General features: G+C 47.0%; 2 protein-coding genes across 3 annotated transcripts; one reads left to right on the forward strand and one right to left on the reverse strand.

Annotated features, from left to right (window-relative positions):
* On the forward strand, positions 1-4194 carry LOC135816544 (uncharacterized protein K02A2.6-like). The gene has a single exon (XM_065329740.1). The coding sequence runs from the start codon at positions 1-3 to the stop codon at positions 4192-4194; it is 4194 nt and encodes a 1397-aa protein (XP_065185812.1).
* Positions 4195-5152: 958 nt separating this feature from the next.
* Positions 5153-19924, reverse strand: LOC135817313 (uncharacterized). 2 transcript variants are annotated; one of them, XM_065330472.1, is made up of 11 exons: positions 19506-19924; positions 19042-19245; positions 16308-16692; positions 15412-15801; positions 14174-14239; positions 10435-13022; positions 9713-9788; positions 8656-8722; positions 7661-7740; positions 6992-7238; positions 5153-5955 (listed from the first exon to the last, which is right to left on the reverse strand). In XM_065330472.1, the coding sequence occupies exons 3-11, from the start codon at positions 16630-16632 to the stop codon at positions 5934-5936; spliced, it is 3861 nt and encodes a 1286-aa protein (XP_065186544.1). In that variant the 5' UTR covers positions 16633-16692; positions 19042-19245; positions 19506-19924; the 3' UTR covers positions 5153-5933. The 2 variants fall into 2 exon arrangements, with proteins under 2 accessions (XP_065186544.1, XP_065186543.1); XM_065330471.1 differs by having other exon boundaries at positions 19403-19924.
* Positions 19925-21658: the final 1734 nt, after the last annotated feature.

Consider the following 21658-nt stretch of genomic DNA (forward strand, 5'->3'; position numbering starts at 1 on the left):
ATGGAGGGAGATCGTGACCGTCTTCCACCATTCGACACGTCCGGACCCCCATCTCAAGTGGCTCTGAGGTGGACAAAATGGGTTCGAGCCTTTGACTATTATCTGACGGGAAAGGACATTACGAACAAGAAGCGTTCAAAAGCACTGCTCTTGCACTTCGCGGGTCTAGAAGTTCAGGATTTATTCGAGGACCTATCCGACCCAGATGACAGCCTTCCACCAGATCAGAGAACACAGAATGACAATGAGTTCCTCAAGTGCAAGCGTACCTTGCAAGCTCATTTCGGTGCTCCTGCAAACCCTACGTATGAGAGGCACGTCTTCCGTCAACTCACTCGCCGGCAGGGAGAGTCCACAGTGCAGTACTGCACCAAGCTTCGGCAGCAAGCTCGGCTTTGTTCTTTCGAGAATGAAGGACAAACTGCGGAAGCTATACGTGACCAGATCGTAGCAACAGTCGACAGCAGTGAGCTGAAGAAGAAGCTCCTGTCAGAACCAGCCCTGACTCTGCCACGAGCGTTGGAAATGTGCAGAATTTGGGAGGACGCCCAGTCCCAGTCGGAAGGAATGTCCTCAAACACTTCTACTTCGTCTGGTACCGGTTATACCGGGAGTAGTAGTATGCTTGTCAATGCCGTGCACCACCGAGACCAGAGTCACAGGCAAGCTGGACGGGGTGGATTTGTGCAGTCATCGCGTGGCCAGTCACGTAAATGCGGTGGATGTGGAGACCAGTGGCACGAGAAGCGCGAGTCATGCCCAGCTTGGGGCAAGTCGTGCCGGAAGTGTAGGAAGCCAAACCACTTCGCCAAAGTTTGCCGTTCACAGCAGTCCAGCACTGGTGGAAGTGTACACATGGTTGGCCAGTCTCAAGAAGTACATGGAACGTCGCCAGTCGACCCTGCTCTTGCTCCAAGTTATAGTGCAAGTGCTGGTACTGGTGCGAGTGTTGCATCCGGTCCTACAACTGCAAGTCCGTACAGCAGCGGCCTGGACGAGTACTATTCGTTGTACCGCACGCAGAGTGACAAGGACCGCGTGGACCCGTGCTGTTGTACCCTCCAGTTATGTAAACAGCCAGTCGTGTTTGAAATCGACACGGGTGCAGCCGTGACGGTGATGTCTGAAAACGAATTTCATCGGCTGGCATCCAAGGTCAATTTGTCGCTCGACACAAGTGATCTGCCGAAGCTGCGTACTTACTCCGGCGGAATTCTGAATGTCGTCGGTCGCTTTAGTGCTTCTGCGACCCATGCTTCTCGTAAATCAGCAGAATTGTCGATCGTCGTTGTCCAAGGAAACGGACCAAATCTCCTGGGTCAAGACGCGTTGCAACTGCTGAGGTTGAATTGGAACTTCGTGTTCAACGTGTCACGCGAGCACTCGATATTGTCAGAGTTCCCGCAGCTCTTCCAACGTAGCATGGGCACCTGGAAACATGGAAAAGTCAAATTGTCCGTGGCAGACAGCGCCAGACCCCGGTTCCTGAAGGCACGCTCTGTTCCTTATGCGTTACAAGCAGCAGTGGAAAAAGAGCTGAGTCGACTGGAGGAAGCTGGCATCATTAGTCCTGTCCAGTATTCGGAGTGGGCAGCTCCAATCGTACCCGTTCTCAAGCGGAACGGTAGCATACGAATCTGTGGCGATTATAAATGTACTATCAACCAGTCGGCAAGAGTAGACAAGTACCCCTTGCCCAACATCGACGACTTGTATCAGAAGTTATCGCAAGGCGCATTCTTCTCCAAGCTTGACCTGAAACATGCTTATCAACAACTGTTGCTCGACGACGAGTCTAAGCTGCTGACGACAATCAACACCTCCAAAGGATTGTTCGTCTACAACCGCCTACCCTTTGGCGTGTCGGCGGCCCCGGCAATATTTCAGCGCACGATGGAACAATTGTTAGCAGGTCTGTCCTTTGTCGTAGTGTATCTCGACGACATTGTTGTTTCTGGAAAGACTCGTGCGGAGCATGATGAGAATCTGAGGCTGGTCCTGGATCGTCTAGCGTCCGCGGGTCTCAGGTTGAATCGTGAGAAGTGTCTCGTGGCTCAGCAGTCTATTGAGTTCCTGGGCCATGTTATTGATTCAGTCGGCATTAGGCCGTCGGCTGAGAAAGTGGATGACCTTGTGAAGGCCCCACAGCCCAAGAATGTCCCTGAACTGAGAAGCTTTCTGGGACTCATAAACTATTACCACAAGTTCATCGAGAATCTAAGCTCAGTGTTAGCTCCATTGTATGAATTGTTATCATCAAAGTCGTGGTGTTGGTCTGATAGTCACCAGAAAGCGTTTGATACAGGCAAGTCTCTGCTGCTTTCTGAGCCGATACGTATTCATTATGATCCTAGTTTACCTATTGTCGTGTCCTGTGACGCTTCCCCGTATGGTGTTGGCGCAGTTCTGTCGCATGTTCTGCCAGATGGGTCTGATCGGCCAGTAGCCTTTGCATCTAGAACGCTGTCGTCTTGTGAGAAGAATTACTCGCAGCTTGACCGTGAGGCCTTGGCAATGGTATTTGGCGTCTCCAAGTTCCACAAGTACATCTTCGGTCGCAACTTTACACTACAAACAGATCATAAGCCACTGCTGGGATTGTTTGATCCTGATAGACCCATTCCTGTTCAGTCTAGTGGTCGTATTCAGCGATGGGCACTCAAACTAGCCAATTATGAATTTGTTCTGGAGTACAAGCCTGGGAAACAGAACGGTTGCGCTGATGGGTTGAGTCGCCTCCCCAATCCGGCGCTGGTACCGGAACCGCCGCAGCCAGCCGAGGCTGTACTATCGCTATCCGTCTTGAACACTACACCGGTTACGTCTGCATCGGTTGCTCGCTGGACGAGCAAAGATCCGTCCCTGGCATTAGTATACAAGTTCGTATCTGAGGGCTGGCCCCAAGACATTCCAGAGGGATTAGAGCCATATTCCCGTCGTCGTAGTGAGCTGTCTGTCTTGAATAACTGTATCCTAATTGGTTCCAGGGTAGTTATTCCTTCACCGGGTCGTGCACCATTGCTGGACGAGTTGCACGCCGGTCATCCCGGTATCGCTAGAATGAAAGCCCTGGCACGCAGCTATGTCTGGTGGCCGTCTCTCGATGCAGAAATCGAACAGACCGTCCGTGGTTGCATGCAGTGCCAGACCGTCACCAAGTCGCCGCATCGCCAGCAAGTCCACCCATGGGAATGGCCTGGTAAGCCTTGGTTACGTGTCCATGTCGACTTTGCTGGACCCATCGCTGGTAAGATGCTCTTCATTATTGTCGATAGTCATAGTAAATTTATTGAAGCACATGTTTGCTCTGGCTCATCTGCTGCTGTCGCAATTCGCAAGCTGGAGCAGACCTTTGCTCTGCTTGGCTTACCTTATAATATTGTTTCTGACAATGGCCCTGCTTTTGCAAGTAGTGAATTTCGTGAGTTTTGCTCATCTAATGGCATACGTCATACTCTCGTTTCACCATATCATCCGTCTAGTAATGGCTTAGCCGAGCGCGCAGTACAGACGGTGAAGTCTGGCTTGGCCAAGATGTCTGGCCCTGATTTGGAAACCCGCCTTGCTAGGTTCCTGTTCCAATACAGAATGACGCCGCAGTCAACAACGGGTCGTTCTCCGTTTGAGCTACTTTGGAAGGAACATCGTCCCCGCTCACGTCTGGATCTCGTGTTCCCGGACAGCGGCAAGAAAGTCTTGGACAAACAGTGCACTGCCCATGATCGTGGTGGTGCAAATGTATACCAGTTCTATTGTGGTGATGCCGTCTGGGCAATGAATTTCAACTCCTCACAGAAGTGGATAGCTGGCACCGTGGAAGAACAGCTTGGTCCTCTAACATTCACGGTTCGTCTTGTTGATAACAGAGTCTGGAAGCGTCACTCTGACCACCTGAAGAAACGCCTTCCTGCTGAGTCGGTGCAAGATGCTTCAACTGCTACGTCAGCACCACAGCTTCCATATTCCAGAGCTTTACCTTCTACCACAGCTCTACCGTCTTCAACTGCTCTACCTAGTGTTCCGCCGAATGAGTCTATGTCACTGCCTGACTCAATTGTACATGATGAGATCCGTGAGAATGCTGATTTATCTGTTCTTGAATCTACTCCTAACCAGTCTAGTGGTTCTAGTCCTGTCGTGTCTATGCGCAGTTCTGCTCGTTCTGTAAAGGCTCCTGTCCGCCTTGATCTGTAGTTCGTCTTATCAGATTATTTGCTGCCACGACACAGTCTATGTATTTCTGTTATTCTAGTCGTTTCCATCTGATGGTGGAGGGATGTGATATCTGAGCAAGCGTTGTACAAACGCGTCATAAGTTGTTATCTTATTACTTACGTTGCCTGCATGCATATGCGCATGCCTGTTGTTTTGTTGTCTTGTCTTGCTCTGAACGAGTGATAAACAAGTCTTGAGTTTTTCCCTATCTGACAAGTTTGTCTTGGTCTTGTGTAGTGCCTGGGTTGCATGTAACACCCAGATGTTCTTGACACGCTTTCTCTGTCTTGACTCATTCGTCAGACATGTGCATTTTGATCTTTTGGTTTGGTCTCTAATCGACAAACTGACTTTTCTCCTCAAATACCTCAACTTCTCTATTTCTATTTCATACATCTGCTTCGTTTATTCCTTACTCTTTTCTTTCTATATTTTTCTTTTCTTTCCCTTGTCATGTAATCACTGTCACTCACATACAAATACCGTCATAAAATATAAAACACAAGTTTTTCTCATCTTTTTCTATTTCTTGTTTTTCATTAGCTTTAGCATGTTCATTCACATTCTTCATCCTTTGTGAGAACTAGACTTGGTCTAGTGAGAAGGCATTCTACTGCCTGTAATTCTGGTGAAGTAAAATATAGTGACAACAACATATCATCACATTCAATTGTCAGCGATTCACACTGCCCACCGGGGCAGACGCACAAATTGCCCACCGAGAGCTAGCCCGCAGCTGCCCACCTTGGGCCAATCACATGAGCGGCCACAGAGGCCAACAGCCAGCCCATTGTGGGCTGAATGATCCTTCCAGCCGTGGGCGACTAGCATACTCTCACTGCCCACTAAGGGCGCACAAATGTCCAACGCGGCCAGCAACCTGCCCGGTGAGGGCGTATGAATGGCCGCCGCGGCTAGCAACCTGCCCACCGAGGGCTGAAGCAAACTTCCCCACAGGGGATAAAGTGTACAGCCCACCGAGGGCTGAATCATACTGCCTATTCAGCCAATGAACAGCCACAAAAGACATCAACCTGCCAGCCAAAGGCTAAAGCATATTACCCACTGTGGCCGGCCGCCCACTGCCAAGTGAGGGCAAACGAACGACCAACGAGGCCAAGAACTCGCCCCGCTGAGGGCTCACACAGCTGCCTGGCATGAGGCATCACACTACACACACATCTACAAATACAGCATGAGCACTTGTATAACTAGGTAGAATGTTTGTCAAGTACTTACATGTACATGAATAAAGGATTTGACCCGGTTCGGGGATCAGGCCCTGTGGCGGAAACATGAATATGCGGCCACAGAGAGAAAACAGGGCAGCATATGGCCCTGGAAATCAACCGGCAACTCAACGGGCAATATAGCCTAGCAAATAGCTTGGATTTCATTGCAGGGAAAATGAAACAGCAAACTTGGAATTCTTAGAACATCAACTACCAACTTCAGTATGATCACGTGCATAGACTGAGGAGACAAGTAAAATATTAGTTCAAAACGCTCAAGTACTCGCACGAGTGCACCGTGCCGATGAGTTCAAAACTATGTACACTATCATTCCACTGTGCCTGGGGAGCAATGTGCAGCACAGAACATGCAACAAAGCTAGCGTACAAAGAACCGGCTTGAATCCGGCAAAACCACACGGAGCTGACATCTCGATAACCAGCATCCTGGTGCTTGTGTCCACTGCCTTCTACTTGTCGACATAGCTATTCCGTGTATTCTGCCTCACTGCAACAAGACAAAAGTCGTATAGAGAAGCACACAAATTCAAAGCAATCGTCTTCATCCCCAATCTGATGGATACCACGGCTCTTCCTGAGATGTGCACAGAGGCGCTGCTGTTTGTAGAGGAGCAGCTGGAAGATCTGAATGAATTCAGCCCCCCCCCCCCCACCACTGTGAAGTACATTGTAGTTATCCAGTTTGTGCTACAGGGCTGAGGGTAGTGTACATTTGCAGGTCACAGTTTTGTTTACGTTCATTACGAGTGCGAAGGCTGTTACCGACCGGTGTCTCAGTTTCTTCATTCATTCTGATGAAACCTGGTCAAGTGACCATCTGCGGGTTCAGCAGCCTCCTGACCTGTTACACCACTATTATTCTTAGACACCAAATCTTAGTCAACTGTGCAAGGATGAACGGCCTGGTTTGCATTAAAGACCACCTGCAGTGAAAGACCGTGTTGTGTTGGTCCAGGCTTCATCTGTATGCGCATCATACAGTGTTGCTCACTGCACAGTCCCTTAAACCATGAATGGAGTACTACAGTTACGTTTGGAAAGTATAGACCTCCGGTTTCTAAAAACTGTTAGGCCAGCAGCATCTATACCACATTAAGCCTGGGACCACTTTGGGCGTGAAATTTCTGAAATAAATCGGGCTTTTCACTCACAGACTGTTCTGTACATGTGGGTAGAGGTCTACCAGAACAATCACAATCCACGTAATCAACGCATGCGCGACACTCAGTTAACAACCACTCACACACACCAACAGAAGCAGGGATTCTCATCCTATGACAATGTGTACTCTTGCATGCACTACATACCATATACACTGTTTGTCATACATCACACCATGCTCACTTGTACACTGGACCATGTTAGATATCAGATATCGGACCAAACCAGACGAGAACCACATTATGACAATGTGTCTAAATGATAAGCGAGCTGAACTTTCATAACATATGTGTACCACACAACACATGTGTACCACACAACATGAAGTTTTCAAGCTCTACACACTGAAGATGGATACTTACAGGAGAGCTGTGCGGATCAGGTTGCGATTCTCCGGAGCACTGTCCTCCAACTGTGCACACAACTCATCAATGGTCAGCTCTTGTTTCTTCTTAATCAGATAGAGGATGATACAGAATACGCTAGTGACTCCATTTCCACTGCCAGTGATCGTTCTATGGTTCATTTCTTGGAACTGATCAAGGACGTTTCGATAGTTATTCTTCAGATTCTTGTCCACCAGTTTGACTGCAACCTTGCCCAGCTTTCCTGCAGCAATCAACGATAAAATACTCGACCCGTCATCAATGCTCCACAGACTCGGTCCTAAAAGATAATTATTTCTACATGGTCAGTGGTGACAGTGAGGACACCCTTCGACCCCTCCCCTCCAGGAAATGTTCCACATCCTTAGTAAACCTCACTCCAAGGAACACTTGCTCACGATGCAAATGCAAGAAAAAGTGTTGAGTGGGGAGTCCATAACTTGTGCCCCCCCCCCCCCCCCCTGGAATAGGATCATTGACTCTTGATTTTTACTGCTCATTGCGCCAGAGGCTGAAATATGGTTTTTTTTCTTGTTCTTCCCAATATGCCCTGTTGAACCTGGTTCATGCATGCCCTATTTGAAGTCAGTCTCTCTTAACCCGTCTGGTAAAGGTCAAGCACAAACAAACTACGGATGAACAAACCTCTTGCATTGTCATCCAGCAATGGTTCAAGAGCAGCTGTGAAGTCCTCCCAATCATCAATGTTTCCAAGATGCTTGCAGCTGCAGAGGTTGACCATAGAGGGATGGAACAATACGTAAAGTAGAGACGAGAAACAACAGGGCGAGGTGGTAGTATGGAGGGGAAGAGAAAACACGGAAGAACACGGAAGAGAATGTGAAAGCAATTATCCCAGGGCAATCTTCTTCCAACTATATTTACTAAAGAAGAAGTTATGCAGCACGGTATTGGATGTTTCTACAGGGTAAAAACTGTGTGAGTGAGTGTGTGTGTGTGTGTGTGTGTGTGTGTGTGTGTGTGTGTGTGTGTGTGTGTGTGTGTGTGTGTGTGTGTGTGTGTGTGTGTGTGTGCGTGTGCATGTGTGTGCGTGTGTGTGTGTGTGTGTGTGTGTGTGTGTGTGTGTGCTGGCCAGAAGAAAGCCACTTCAATCAGCTGTATGGTGTAGACCAGGCTAAAATCGGTGGCTGTCAATTCATTAGCCTTGCAACCTGTTGAATGGTGTAATCCCAGCACAAGTTGCCATGTTAAACATAGAAGTTTTGGGTGCTTCTACAGTGTAAAAACGGTATGTGTTTGTGTGTGTGTGTGTGTGTGTGTGTGTGTGTGTATGTGTGTGTGTGTGTGTGTGTGTGTGTGTGTGTGTGTGTGTGTGTGTGTGTGGTGTGTGTGTGTGCACGCGCGCGCGTGCGCGTGCATGTGGGAGAGGATGAAGGGGTAGGGGCATTTTCACCCTCTCACCTTCAAAGTTCGAAGTCCTCAGTTTAGCTTAGCAGTTTTCGGACCGAGCGGACGATAAGAAAAGTATTGACAAGCTAATAAAAACCCTATTGAAGTAGCTATGTATAGTGGTTAATAGCGATGTAATGGAGTTTACAAAAACAAGACTGATAGTGATAGTGGACAGGCAGATTGCCCTGAAGTACATGTGTACAGTGTATAAGACTGCATGTACTGACCCTATAGCGCCGAGTGACTTGCTGTCTGTGTCGATACCACACGCACCACCGCTACCAGTAGCCATGCCTGCATGCACCCAGGAGAATATGACAACACAGGCCAATCATCACAGAATCATTCACAAACATCAACACACTTTTGTCATATGGAGGAACCGGAAGGAGCACTCGAAAAGCAGAGATATATTCACTGGCAATGGAATTTTTTCCCTTCAAGATAAATTCGCTTTTCAGTTGTTTTGGAACTTGCTACTAGCCAACACATGAATGTACTAGCACTGGTAGATTTGGTACATTTCAAGATTCTTTGAAATCGAGTTTACAGGCTAACTGTAACCCTGTTTCAATGGTGTTAGAATTCCCATTACACTGCATACAGTGTTGTATAGAGTAGTATGCTGTGTACTGGGAATTAGCTGACTGACAGCTGGACAACGGAACAAGCAATGTTTCATGATAACACTACTAAGTTCAGTATTTTGCTAGCAGAAAATAGCAAAAATGCAAACCTCTCTAGAAAACGTCAACAGTTGTGGACATACACAGAAATTGGGCGTACATTTGCTCTATAACTAATGTCTTATGACAACTTGAATAAGTGCTGAAAGTGCCTGAAAGCCACCATAACAACATCCATGTTCCACGTTTACTTGGTCACAAGTTCCCCTAATGACTGTGGGTAGGAGCAAGCAACAAATTTTTGTGAAACTCGTCCACTCTGGCTCAATCCCACTATTTGGCACTACAACTGACATTCTACTATATCGAGTGGTAGCGGCTATAAAATACCCGCAGCGGGGCCAGTCACACTGACGACAACGACTTCACGTCACTCTGGGAAAAACATATGCAGAGAACACAGTGCATTGGCCTACAATTGCACCACTTATCCTTTGAGTAATGAGAATTTACGTATAGCTTGTGAAAATATCTGCTGATTCCATAACCGCTTGGCCTTGATTTGGAGACAGAGACTTTGACTGCGCCATAATGACTGTGACGTGAGCATACAGTTTGTTGATTATGGTGTAGTGTAGTCTTGTCAATGTTGTCATACCTGTTGTAGATGCCAGTTGTAAGCCAGACATTGTCATAAGCGCTGCAGAGACGGAGTTGTCCGGCTGACCAGCTTGCTGTAAACAAGGGCAAACACACAAAGACATGACATAACTCAGCCATGGGAAAATCCACACTGCCACAGGTATAACTAAACGTTTGTGCTGAAATGAATATTGGATAAAGCATGGGTCGGCGGTTCCAATGGTTTCGTGAAAAGGTCATGACTGTTGTGCAGCATGCATGGAAAATGGGAAGTGAGCTATTCACATCCCTGCCTTATATTGACAACAGAGTGCTAGTGAACTAGGAAATGAAGGCTGATTGGTGTTGCGGCCGTTGGCTTTACACCTGGAATCTACTTTTTTACAGACAGATCTTGCTTGTCTTCTTTCATCCGGTTCCCGTACCAACCAAGGAGAAGTTCATTGGATCACACTTTAATCCATAGACTGCAAAGTAGAATGCTTTCAGTTGTGCGTTTCCTGGATATTTCCGTGGGAGGCAAACGTGTGTGCATGTGTTCAGCGCTGTGTCACCGTAGTATGGGCCAACAGTGTGAGTGCAACAGCTCGTAAGGTAATAGATCGGTTTACTGCCTGCATAATTACGCTAACTGTACCGCTGCGATATTCCATACCAATACTGCGGTGTAGACTAAAGCATGTGAAATCAAGATTAAGGGGTGCTATCAAGACAAAGTCATACTAAAATACTACATACCACATATTGGAACGGAATGCACTTGAAGTACTGCAAAGCTGGACCGGCATCTACATTGGGCTGTGACTCCAGCGGACATTGTGGAACTTCTCCGTCCACCAGCTCTGCAAAGTGATGGCATGATGTCCGTGGACAGGACTTCTTCTTGTGCCGCTGACAAGGACGTTGGTTGATGGTACACTTGCACCGCACTGCTCGGCTGATGTTGACGTGTCGAAGGCTGAACTTTTTCAGATCCTCCAGCTGCTCCTCTACAAACATCAGGGCTTCTGAACACATTGCGGGAAGGTCAGCGGGACGTGCTGCGGAGTAAGAACTTCCGATATTTGATTGTGCGGATTCCTCAGCTGCAACAGAGATGCGAATGCCATGACTGAAGTACTCCAGTACCAGCCAGTAGATGCTGTAACACCTCAGCCGAGCTGTGGACTGGTAGAGAAGTGGCTCATGGCGTGGGCGATACTTCTGCATGCACCTTACCACGGCACACCAGAACAGTGTCTGTGGTAGGTACTTGCGACTTCCCGTGTACAGGTAGATGGTTGGCGTTGAGTCATCCAATAGCAGGGCGGCATTGTCTTCAGGCATTCGGCTTACCAGGGCTGGGACATAGAACTTGCGTGACTCTTCCTCACGGTCAGGGATCTTCATACTGGTCCTTGTGTTGTACATGAGACCAGATTGCTCCATTAGCTCATACAGATAGTCACGTTGCTCTTCTGTCTTGGTGTACATCGCAGTTTCCTTGCTGTGCTGTTGCCAACGGTGAATGATGAGACGTTCAAGCAAGATTCCCTTGCTTGTCAGCAGCTCGTAGAGCTTGCGGAGACGTTTGCCCTGCTCACTCTTTGGTTCTGGGCAGAAGAGCAGTGACGCAATTCTTAGCAGCCATTCCACATCAATGATGACTTTGGTTGACAGAATTCGGTTCTCTGGGTAGTAGAGAATGTGGCCAAGGTGATGTTGGTACTTCAACATTGCTTCCACATCAACAGACTGAGAGTGACTGTTCCCAGCATCACCACCACAAACTGTGTTGGCAAGACGGTAGATCTGCTCAATCGTCAGCCATGGGCATTTGAATTTCTTTGCAACTTCCTTCGTACCGATGGTGAATGGCAGCCAGCGAATGGGTATGGGCTGTTTGAATTGCGGTTCCAATTTCTCAATGAAATCCTGTCGGAGACGGACGATGGTTCCGTCAGGATCTCTGCTTCCAGCAACAGTGTTGTCAACAAACACCACTTCATCAAGATTGAGACCATACGCTCTTTCCTCAGCATTGGTCCAGATGTATTTCTTCATCTTGTCAAGCGATTGTTGGCGAGTTTTGCGCGGAAGTTTGTCAATGTGCGTGCCAATAGCATACACTGGTACGTCTGGGTCATCACCGATAACATGATGGATTGTGTTCAGCCAGCTTTCCATTATGTCAAAGTTGGTGGAACCTTGACTGTTGTCTAGCCGGTACTCTTCACCATCTCTGCAAAGTGTTGGCTCGGCTACTTTCTCCATTTGCTTTGAGGCATCGAAGACAACTGCATAAGCACAGCGCCTTGAAGACAGAACCATATGTTGAAGTGCTGAGAACAATCGCTGTCCTGCAAAATCCCATATGTCCAAGAACACAAGTTCATCCAATTCCTTGACGTTGTACTCACTCACATCGGTGTACTTGAGATCAGCAATGAACTGATCCACCCGCATTGCTGCATACGATAACTCCTCTTCAAGGCTCAGGATCGGATCAGGTGAATATGGTGAGTCGGGTGTTGCACAGCTGCCCTTTGCTTCATGTATTTCAAGTGCCTTTTCCTCTGACACCAGTGACGGTTGTGAGTTTGGAGCTGTGGCTTGAATAGTGGAAACCACACCATCAGCGGTATCATGGATTGGGCTATTGTTTCCAATCGTACTGTGAGCAGTTGTTGTTTCTGGAGTTGTGTTGGCTTTAGCATCTGGAGATGTATCAGCAGTCACATCCGCTTCATTAGGAACATTGGTACATGAAGCAACTAGCATTTGATCTACACTTGGAGAACCAAAATCAGCTTTGGCGACTGCAGGATTCACATTGTCACTGGCAGTTACGTCGTGTGTTGTGTCACTAGTTACCACTGCTGTGTGCCCGCTATCCTCAGCCAGACGAACTGTTGTACTGCTACTTGGTGTGGATGGTTGGGACATTCTTTGCTCCAGACGGCTCTCCGCTGCTATGCTTTCCGTCACTGGGAAGGCAGTTTCTTCATTGACTCCATGTTGCCGGGCTAGGCGATCCTCAATTGCCTTTCGTTGTACTGCTTTGTTGAGTGATATGAGTACCATTAGCAGGTGTTGCATTTTCTGATCGGCTTCCTTGCGCCAAACAAATTTGCCATCTCTCTGTCCAATGGTACAGACAGCTGTTTGTAGCTCCACACCAATGGTGCTGTCACTTCTCTTTTCGAATGGCTCATCCACAAGTGATCTCTCCACGCTGCTTTTGCCTGAACGGCCTGGACCGCATAGAAGAAGCCTCGCATGCGGGATTATCTGCTGTCCTTCTGACAATGCTAGTTGATAAGCCTGTTCATCCTCTGCGTTCCAGCCTAGGCCAACATTAAGAAAAGAACAAGGTGGACAATAATGATCAGCAAGAAAGATACAGCCCACGTTTCTAATTCTCATGATTGCACCATGTGCACAAACCTCAGAGTAGTTACGCCAGAGCTATGGTACACTGTTTTTGTACTAAGCTCTGCCCCTGCAGTATTTGAGCACTTGGCGCACAACGGGTGCGTCCCTGGTGTGAGATATAGTGCTGTTCAATGACATCCGATCAAGCGAGTTGATGCAACACTGGATGCTGCGCAGCCATAGTATATAGACCTGCAAATACTGGTGTGTGAACTGGTGCAGGGCGCACACTTGACTCAAGATTGGATTTCATTGAGCAGCACTGTACTCTCAAATCATTATCTTATTGTAGGCTCAGTACCCGAGTTACTTCTTACTCCCCATAATTATATTGACATAGATGTAGACATAACAGCAAGGGCAGCAGCACACAAATTGCACATTTTAAAATACGCTAAAATTAAATTCGGATATACAGTAAAACCTGCCCTAACGAACGTCCTTGGTGCAGCGGAAACTGTCCTGATATCACAGTGGTCCGCTTGATCCATTTATACACGTTTGATCCACAGCACTTCGGTGCACGAAACTGTGTCCGGTCAATTCAGGATTCCGCTTGGTACATGTTCCGGCAAACATAGGTTTTACTATACATATGTTGTAACTCTACTTTCTTCACCTTCTCCCAGTCCAGTCTAGTCCAGTCCCGTGCCATCTCTACACTCAGACAATGGACGACGATAACTATATTTAGAAGACTATATTTGCGACAAGACGACGGAAACGCAACTAGGCATGACAAACTCAATACAAAGACTGCTTTTCACACCACAGCAACACGTGCATGTGCCAACACCACCGTCACGTACACACGACGTACACAAAATAACGTACTACGACACATACGAGGATTGGAAACGTGGCCAAATTTCAGTATAACTTCATTGATGCGGGACCTGTATGATGGAGGCCAGCTCCTCGCGTTTCCTTACAAAGGACTTGAAGTCAGTGGGCATCTGATCATCTGCACTGGTTTGGGTAAATACCCTAAGGTGAAGAAGTATTGTGTTTATGAGAACACAGAATGAGTGATTGTAATCAACACTGGAAAAAGGGAGCTCACCAGCAATTCCACTTTTTGCCGTTTGTTTCTTTGAACTTGTTGCATTCTTCTGTCCAGTCACAATACCTGCAATTAGATTGGAATATACATGAACACAATATCCGACAATGGATGCGTGGAGTTAGTTCTCTTCCGAAGCATAACTATAAATTACGCAATACTTGAGTCTATTGGAAAAAAGTTTCACAGGCTAACTCGTTAATTTTTTATTTGCCATTTTTGCCTCCAGAGCAGCAGCAGCACCACCACCACTTGACCACCCCCGCCACATAATTCGCCTCCAGGTGGTAGTGGTGGTCATGTGGTGGTAGTGGTGCTGGTGGTGGTGATGCCGGTGGTGGTGGTGGTGGTGGTGGCGGCGGCGGTGGCGGCGGTGGTGGTGGTGCTGGTGCTGCTGGTGGTGGTGACGGTGGTGGTGGTGGTAGTGGTGCTGCTGGTGCTGGTGGTGGTTATGTGTTAGCTAGGTAGGAGTGTATTAGGATGAATTTAACCTCTTAATTTGATTACTGGATCCATTTAGCTTGAAATCAACGAAATCTGCACTTATGATATCATCAGTGTATGGCCAGATTTTTCTACCCAGACCGGGCTACGCAACACATGTACTACACCATGAAGATCTTTGACGCACACCCATAATATACAATCAAGAATGCTCTTTAAAAACAGCACTGGACATATGCTCGGCAAGCCTAGTTGCGTTGAGGGAAACATGGAAGTGTGACGTTTTGTGAACACAGTGCACCATGCACGTTCCATCTGCACTTGAAGTCGATGATATAACCTGCTGGTTCTGAAAGACTGTGCAACTTTTCAACCCATCACCCAAACTCAGTCAAGATGGCAAGAGTGTACTACTCATGGCACCATCATGTCTATAGCTGCACATAACCGTTTGTTAGACTACTGTAAACCACCCGGTATTCGAGTCACTACATTTTCGCTATCTCCCAGAACCAGCGAGTTTGCAATGGCAAAAGTTTGCGGGGCACTGTGGCCATGCATACACACCCACTGTTGAAGTTTGATTTCATATTGGTTAATATTCTTGTTATGCTCTTGTCGGGAAATTAGCAAACATTCATACGCCGCAAACAGGTTACAGTAACTAATATTCCACCAGTAACGGCGCTTTCAACCAACTTCCGGTATATTTGTTTCATCCCACGAGGAGAAGCACAGCCTAGCACTGAAGCTCTAACTCGGGTGTGTACATGGGTACCAACACTGGTACTAACCTGATGGAAGTTGAGAATTGACACAGACCGCAATGTAGAGGTCACGTGTAGAGTGTGTTCCAATACCGGCAAACACAGTACGTTTGACATGGCGCGGAATTAAGTCTTCTAGTGCTGAACCCAAAATAAGCAGATTCGCGAATTGTGCACACTGTGCATGGCCACTAGATAACACATCGTCTACCATTGCTTTTATTGCTGATTTTGCTGGAAAGCAATCATCCGTTTTACAATCCACCAGTACTGTTGTTATTGTAACCATCGTAATGGCACTAATGGCACTGTATAAATGGAGTTTTGATATCTCAGCCATCAACATGATTGGGGAAACCTTAGACAGACAATGGCAAATGGTGTCCACGTTGTTCTTGATTGCTTCAAGAAAGAACTCTGCACAGGAAAGTTTCAAACACACAGCATTGCTCACTCTCATCATTGCAATCCTTGCCTGCACTTTATTGACCGGGAGCAGTACTCTAATAAAGATGATCAGTGTCCAGATAATCATCGGATACTTCATGCAGGCTATGAGTACAGGTTTCCAAGAACAGCCTAGGATCTTGCAATACCAAAATTGGAAGTACAATTCAACTGCCATTGTCCTACTGTGTGCATTCAGCCCAACTATGCAATTATCAGTCGTTGCACCACACTGATGGTAAAATTCTTAGTGTGCCACAGGCACTAGTCACATGACTGCAAGAGCCTCTCAACTGCAAGTACCCTGATCTACATACCTATCGGATTGTCCACCGGGTGAAGCAAAAAGAGAAGGGAAAATGAATCCTGGCATTTTGTTGGTCATAGATCTCACAGTGTACATGTAAGTCTACCCAGTTGAAATTTGTAATTCTGCAAATGATGAGATAAGGATAACAACTGTCGAAGAGCCTTACCACAAGGAGCAGTAACTTGTTTCTCCGCCACTATGGCCTTCCAGATACTGGATAACATTGATGAAATTTGATTATATTCTGATCCACATCGGGATAAGGTATCAAGAAACTTGGCAGCACCTTTGTTGCCACTTGACAGTAACAAGGGTAATGTATGTGTGCAACCCCAACTGTCTGAAGTATTCTGTCTCAAAAAGCTGAGGGCTGGATGAAGATTATCAACACTTGCCAGCAGATCTTTTACTGCCGAGGGTGGTAGGCTAACATTGTTGCACAAATCTGCCCAAACCGGCCTGGCAACATAATACCAGAAATCCACCGGCATGTCACCGGCAGTGCTAGTGTTACTGCAGACACTTGACTGGCGGGATGGTCACAGTACTCCCTATACATCAGGGAAGACAAAATACACACAGGCACATACACATACATACGTACATACATACATACATACTCGGAGGGAGTTGCTGTCTGATGATCGGTTAAAACAGTGAAACTCAGAGTTACAGAAGAAACGCTTTTCGTCCCTCTCAAGTGTGTGTACATACATACATACATACATACATACATACACACACACACACACACACACACACACACACACACACACACACACACACACACACACACACACATATACACACACACACACACACATATACACACACATCTGTATACGAAATACATCACAAGTTCAATTCTTGAACGACACGGTGTTTGATTTATAAATATGCTGCTGCAACAAGGCAATTCTACTGCCAATGCCAATGGCAGAAGCATTTCCCCTTGTTGAAGGATTTGGATTCGAATTGGAAAACATGAGCTCAATCTGTGGCACAATACCTTTGACCATGTTGAGAGTGTACTGTCTATCTAACTGTATACATACAAACACTCGCCGAAGCAATATCTCAAAATTGGAGAGGTGGGGGGGGGGGGGGGGTAAGTTGATGTGATACCGTGACAGCTGGTCTACACTTGGATGTAAACTGGAAACGCATTCCTGTCTGGTGATTTAAACTTGGGCAGTACAGCTGTACCGTACAGTTCATCATGAGCGTTAGCCTTGACTCAGCTAACGCGAGGTAGCAGCCAGCCCAGCGAGCTGGCCCAACCTGCACGCATGCGCGAGTCACGTGGGCACTCGCCCCTTCAAAATCCTGTACAATGTCTCTTGCATGTCATTGCTGTTTGGACTTTCGAGCGTGCAACTTGCGGAGCATGTGTTCCCAAACAATTTCCAAGTGGATGTTGTTCACTACACTCGTGCATGCTAGATCCTCCAGATCTCTATGTACAGGACCCTACTTTGCTATTGCCTATAAAAATAGAATATTAAAATACTAAATAGTTCACGGTTTGCAGAGACTCGCCTTGACCGAGTATTCTGCATCCGAAGGAAAGCCCCCATCCTCAATGATCTATTGCCTATTATGTATTGAAATTATTTAGTAGGCACTTGCTAAGCCGTGTACACTTAGTTGGTTGGTTGGTCACATGGTTATCATGTGCAGATTTCATCGGCCCTATCTGTCCTCCATAAGCCGGGTGCATACAGAAGTGTACAGTTACAATGTACTATGTACTATGTACATTGTACTATGTACTATGTACTATGTACAATGTACTATGTACTATGTACTATGGTGACTCTGGTGACACACTGTTCATGTAGACAGGCGTACTGCTTTACCTGTCTTGTGAAGGGGCAACCTCAGGTAAGATATCTTCTTTATTGATATTATAGTGTAAATCTACCTGTTTTCATTTTGCACTTAAGAAGAAAGGCCGGGTGGGGTGCTGGGCATATGAAAACGGTTTCGTATTGAAGTACAAAACAAAATATTCGTTAAAACCCTTTGCAACCGCTAACCAACTGGCTTGAACTTGCAGCAGTCATCTTCATCGAAAGTAGAAAGAAAATGGTGCAGTCACGTACACTTCAAAATGCGTACTGCTGTGGTCCGCAATGTTCCACTCGCTTCCGCGACCAGCATCCGCTATATTCTCCTTCTCTCCTTTGCAGCCTGAGTATGCTTGTCTGGCCTCTGGGTTGGTTATGGCATGCCATCCTTACTACTACAGTGCCAAGCTCTTGACATTGATTCTATGCTAGCAGTTGACACTCGCTGACCTTTGGTCTTGCTAAAACACATGTCCCTCATCTACACTAGATCGCAGAATCTTTCCAAAACACTGTCTTGAAGCAAAGGAGTAGAACACCTACCACCACATGCTGCCTTCAAGCTGCCCAAGTGCAATTGTGATCATAATGCAGTGACTGAATAGTTTATATAAGGGACCGTGACATTGTTTGTGCTGAAAACACGGATGCAGTGCATTTAGAAACAGTTAGTACGGAAAGTCTTTGGTGCTACTGGTCAATGACTCATTGTGAGCAAAGTGTCCAGTGCTACCAATAGCGGCACTGAATGTTGGTGGAGCACTGACTTTTCTTACTGTATCCCACATGCATGTGCTGAGATGCATGTTGCTATAGTACCAGGGTTTCAATCTACATAATACAACGTCTGGTGTATGGACAGTGCAATCCGAACGGTTGAATACGACAGTGCCAGGTAGCTGTTAGGTAGCCCAGCGTCTGTCATTCACAGTGGTGCTGCATCCTATGCAATTTTACACCTGAGCCATAATCCGCACTTCAGTGGCTCGCACTAGTAGATATAGACACAACATTTTGATCAGGAGGCAATGTGGCAGGAATACTTCTTACCGTGTTGCAGTGCACACTCGGCCCAAGGATGGTTGTCCACAATGTCTTCAGCGCGAATGTGGTGGAGGCCGGCTTGATGACCACCGCATTCGCACCGTGCTGAGTCGAAACACCCTCTCCACCAGGGAGTAGAACAATTCCGGTATTTCACTACTCCCAGCTGCTCTCCACCCGTGCACGGTGCAGTCTCCAGGCTTTCTGACCCTGCAGGCAAGCATTATTAGCAGTGAGATACTGATTGGCATTTGGATGGAATCTGGGCATGCACATCGTCGATCTTACATCCTACTCCACACCCTAGCAAACCGAATGCCATGATTGTAATTTTTAGCGTCTGCTACGAAGTTTCCAACTCACTTACCTACAATGGCTATAAATGTAACAAAAGGCACTTGTAGATCTACCGGCAGTCGTCACCGCATGCAGACTTCGGACACGATCGCGCGATCCGTTCACACTCGTACCGTGACTTCACAGGAGCATTCGTCAGTTGGCGCTGGGCGAGGAAAGGGTAGAACTTCCACTCTGAAAATTCGCACAGGGGACGCTAAAATGTGGCAAACCTAGCAGAATATTTTCATTCAGCCTACGGTGCTCAGCTCAACTCAACTCAGGACAGCTGTGTGGATGTGACCTTATCAGGCTGTGTGGCTACATAATCATGACCAGACATTAGAAGCTGTAGATGGTCTGGGTTCTACACAGGAGGTTGGTTTACGTCGCACAGAGCAGAGCTAGCAAGATTCATAACTACACTGAAACTAACGAAACTAAAGACTCAGTAAAGAGGAACCTGACTTGCTGTGTGTCGCGTCCGCCCCAAGCAAAGGACTTAGCCAAAGCCGAGGCGTTCCTCAGTTGGACTTGGTTTCGGCTGGCAGAAGTCATTGCAGTTGTGACATTATACATGCGCATCAGAGACCTTGACAAGAGCATTATTCAACAGCTAGCCACCCATGGCATATGTAGGCTTTGTAAACTGCCGAGGCTACCATGGCTACAGGGTTTGTACTGCAGTTCTGTAGCATAGCGGTTTTACGGTCTCACTCTCAGTGACCGGATTATTAATATTTTTGTAGTCCAGTTTGCATGGCTTGTGGCAGTTGTGCGCGCCTGGACTGGAGGTAGTTGTGCTGACTTGGAAGTTGAGGACAGGTTTCAGACTTGTTGCACAAGCTGCAGAGTGCAGGGGAATTTTTTGGTGTGCGTGCTACTGCAGAGGAGGACAACGATTCGCGCGTTTACTGTTTCGATTCTTGTCCAAAACAGCCAGGATTGCTAACAAGTGACAGCCAGACTGACCATGCGAACGTAAGTGACATGCACGTGGTAGTATAGGGCTTGAAAGTGATGACGTCAAAACGGCCAGGGAGTAGTAAGTTGACATCAGATTTCTATTTTGGATCCACTAAGGTGTGACTTTGCTATTGCCTCAGTATGTGGGTGCATAGCAACTCACTCATGTCGTATGCAGGCGTGACTTTTACTTCGCCGCCAGTTGTAACCCCGCCCCCAATAGCCAAGTCAGTCAGTTTCACTGGCTACATCACCCTGCTGTGAGTAAGACGGCTTGAAGTGTGTTTGGATCCATACAAAAACTGGATCCAAGTGGATCCAGTTTTTGAATTTTTGAAATTGTTGCTATGCTGTGATGTAGCACTTTCAAGCCCTATTATTACTAGCAGCTAGTACAGTAGATGCACCCGTACAAAAATACACCTAATATCATGCGGCTCTATACAGAAATGTAGAATGCATGCTGCATTGCATTGCCGTCTTGACAGGATATGTTCCACAGACCACTGAATATGTCTGTGAATAACGGTGCTGTGGCCATACAGCTTGCCTTGTGCAAGTTGTTATATGTACCATGATGTACAGGGAAAATACCAGCTGATACTAGTGCATGGCAGAATGGCACAGCCGTGAGGGCATGTATCAAAACAGGTATTGCCCACAACTGAACATGTTCAAGTGCAGTAGAACGCCGGTTATCCGGATGTCAACTACAGTAAAACCTGTAATGGCGACCACTCGGATATGGTGACCACTCGGATATGGTGACCACTTTCCTTGTCACGGACGCAATCACATTCAAAACAGCTCGGATAAGGCGACCACTCGCTCAACGCGACCGATGACCACCCGCTCAACGCGACCGATGACCACCCACCCGCGATCGCGTTGCACAATGCTAGCATAATGTAAATGTACGTATTGCATGGTGCACCATGCAGGGTAGATCTACACATCAGTGCAGGAAGTGTAGATGTACATGGTGAATGCACGACACTTGACAGGTCTGAGGACCCCAGGCACATGAGTCGTGCTAGAGTAGTGTTGAGTTCGAAACAGGACGACTGACGACATATCCAGACATTACAACGGGAACAGGTTAGTGGGAACGACATTTATTATAGACGACGAGACAAGAGACCAAGACGAACGAAACGACTACATTGTGATTATTGACGAGTGAGAAAAGAGAGAGAGAGAGATCAAGTCTGAACGGCAAGATAAAGGGCCTGGGTAGCTATGGCAAATATGGGCGCGCAAGTAGCTACCCAGGCCAACGGAACAAAAGGAGACAAAAGGTGAGTACGTAAGTGCATGCAGG

The sequence above is a fragment of the Sycon ciliatum genome, chromosome 5 (genome assembly GCF_964019385.1).
Source record: "Sycon ciliatum chromosome 5, ocSycCili1.1, whole genome shotgun sequence".
Classification (NCBI taxonomy): Eukaryota; Metazoa; Porifera; class Calcarea; order Leucosolenida; family Sycettidae; genus Sycon; species Sycon ciliatum.

What these genes read in the sequence shown, in the direction of transcription:
- LOC135817313 (XM_065330472.1), bottom strand. Translation starts at nt 16,632, where the DNA reads ATGCCGGTGGATTTCTGGTATTATGTTGCCAGGCCGGTTTGGGCAGAT. An exon ending in ACAACTGGCATCTACAACAG is followed by an intron (nt 8,723 to 9,712) that starts GTATGACAACAT and finishes GGGTGCATGCAG; the next exon opens with GCATGGCTACTGGTAGCGGT. An exon ending in CTGATCCGCACAGCTCTCCT is followed by an intron (nt 5,956 to 6,991) that starts GTAAGTATCCAT and finishes GTCTTGTTGCAG; the next exon opens with TGAGGCAGAATACACGGAAT.
- LOC135816544 (XM_065329740.1), top strand. Translation starts at nt 1, where the DNA reads ATGGAGGGAGATCGTGACCGTCTTCCACCATTCGACACGTCCGGACCC.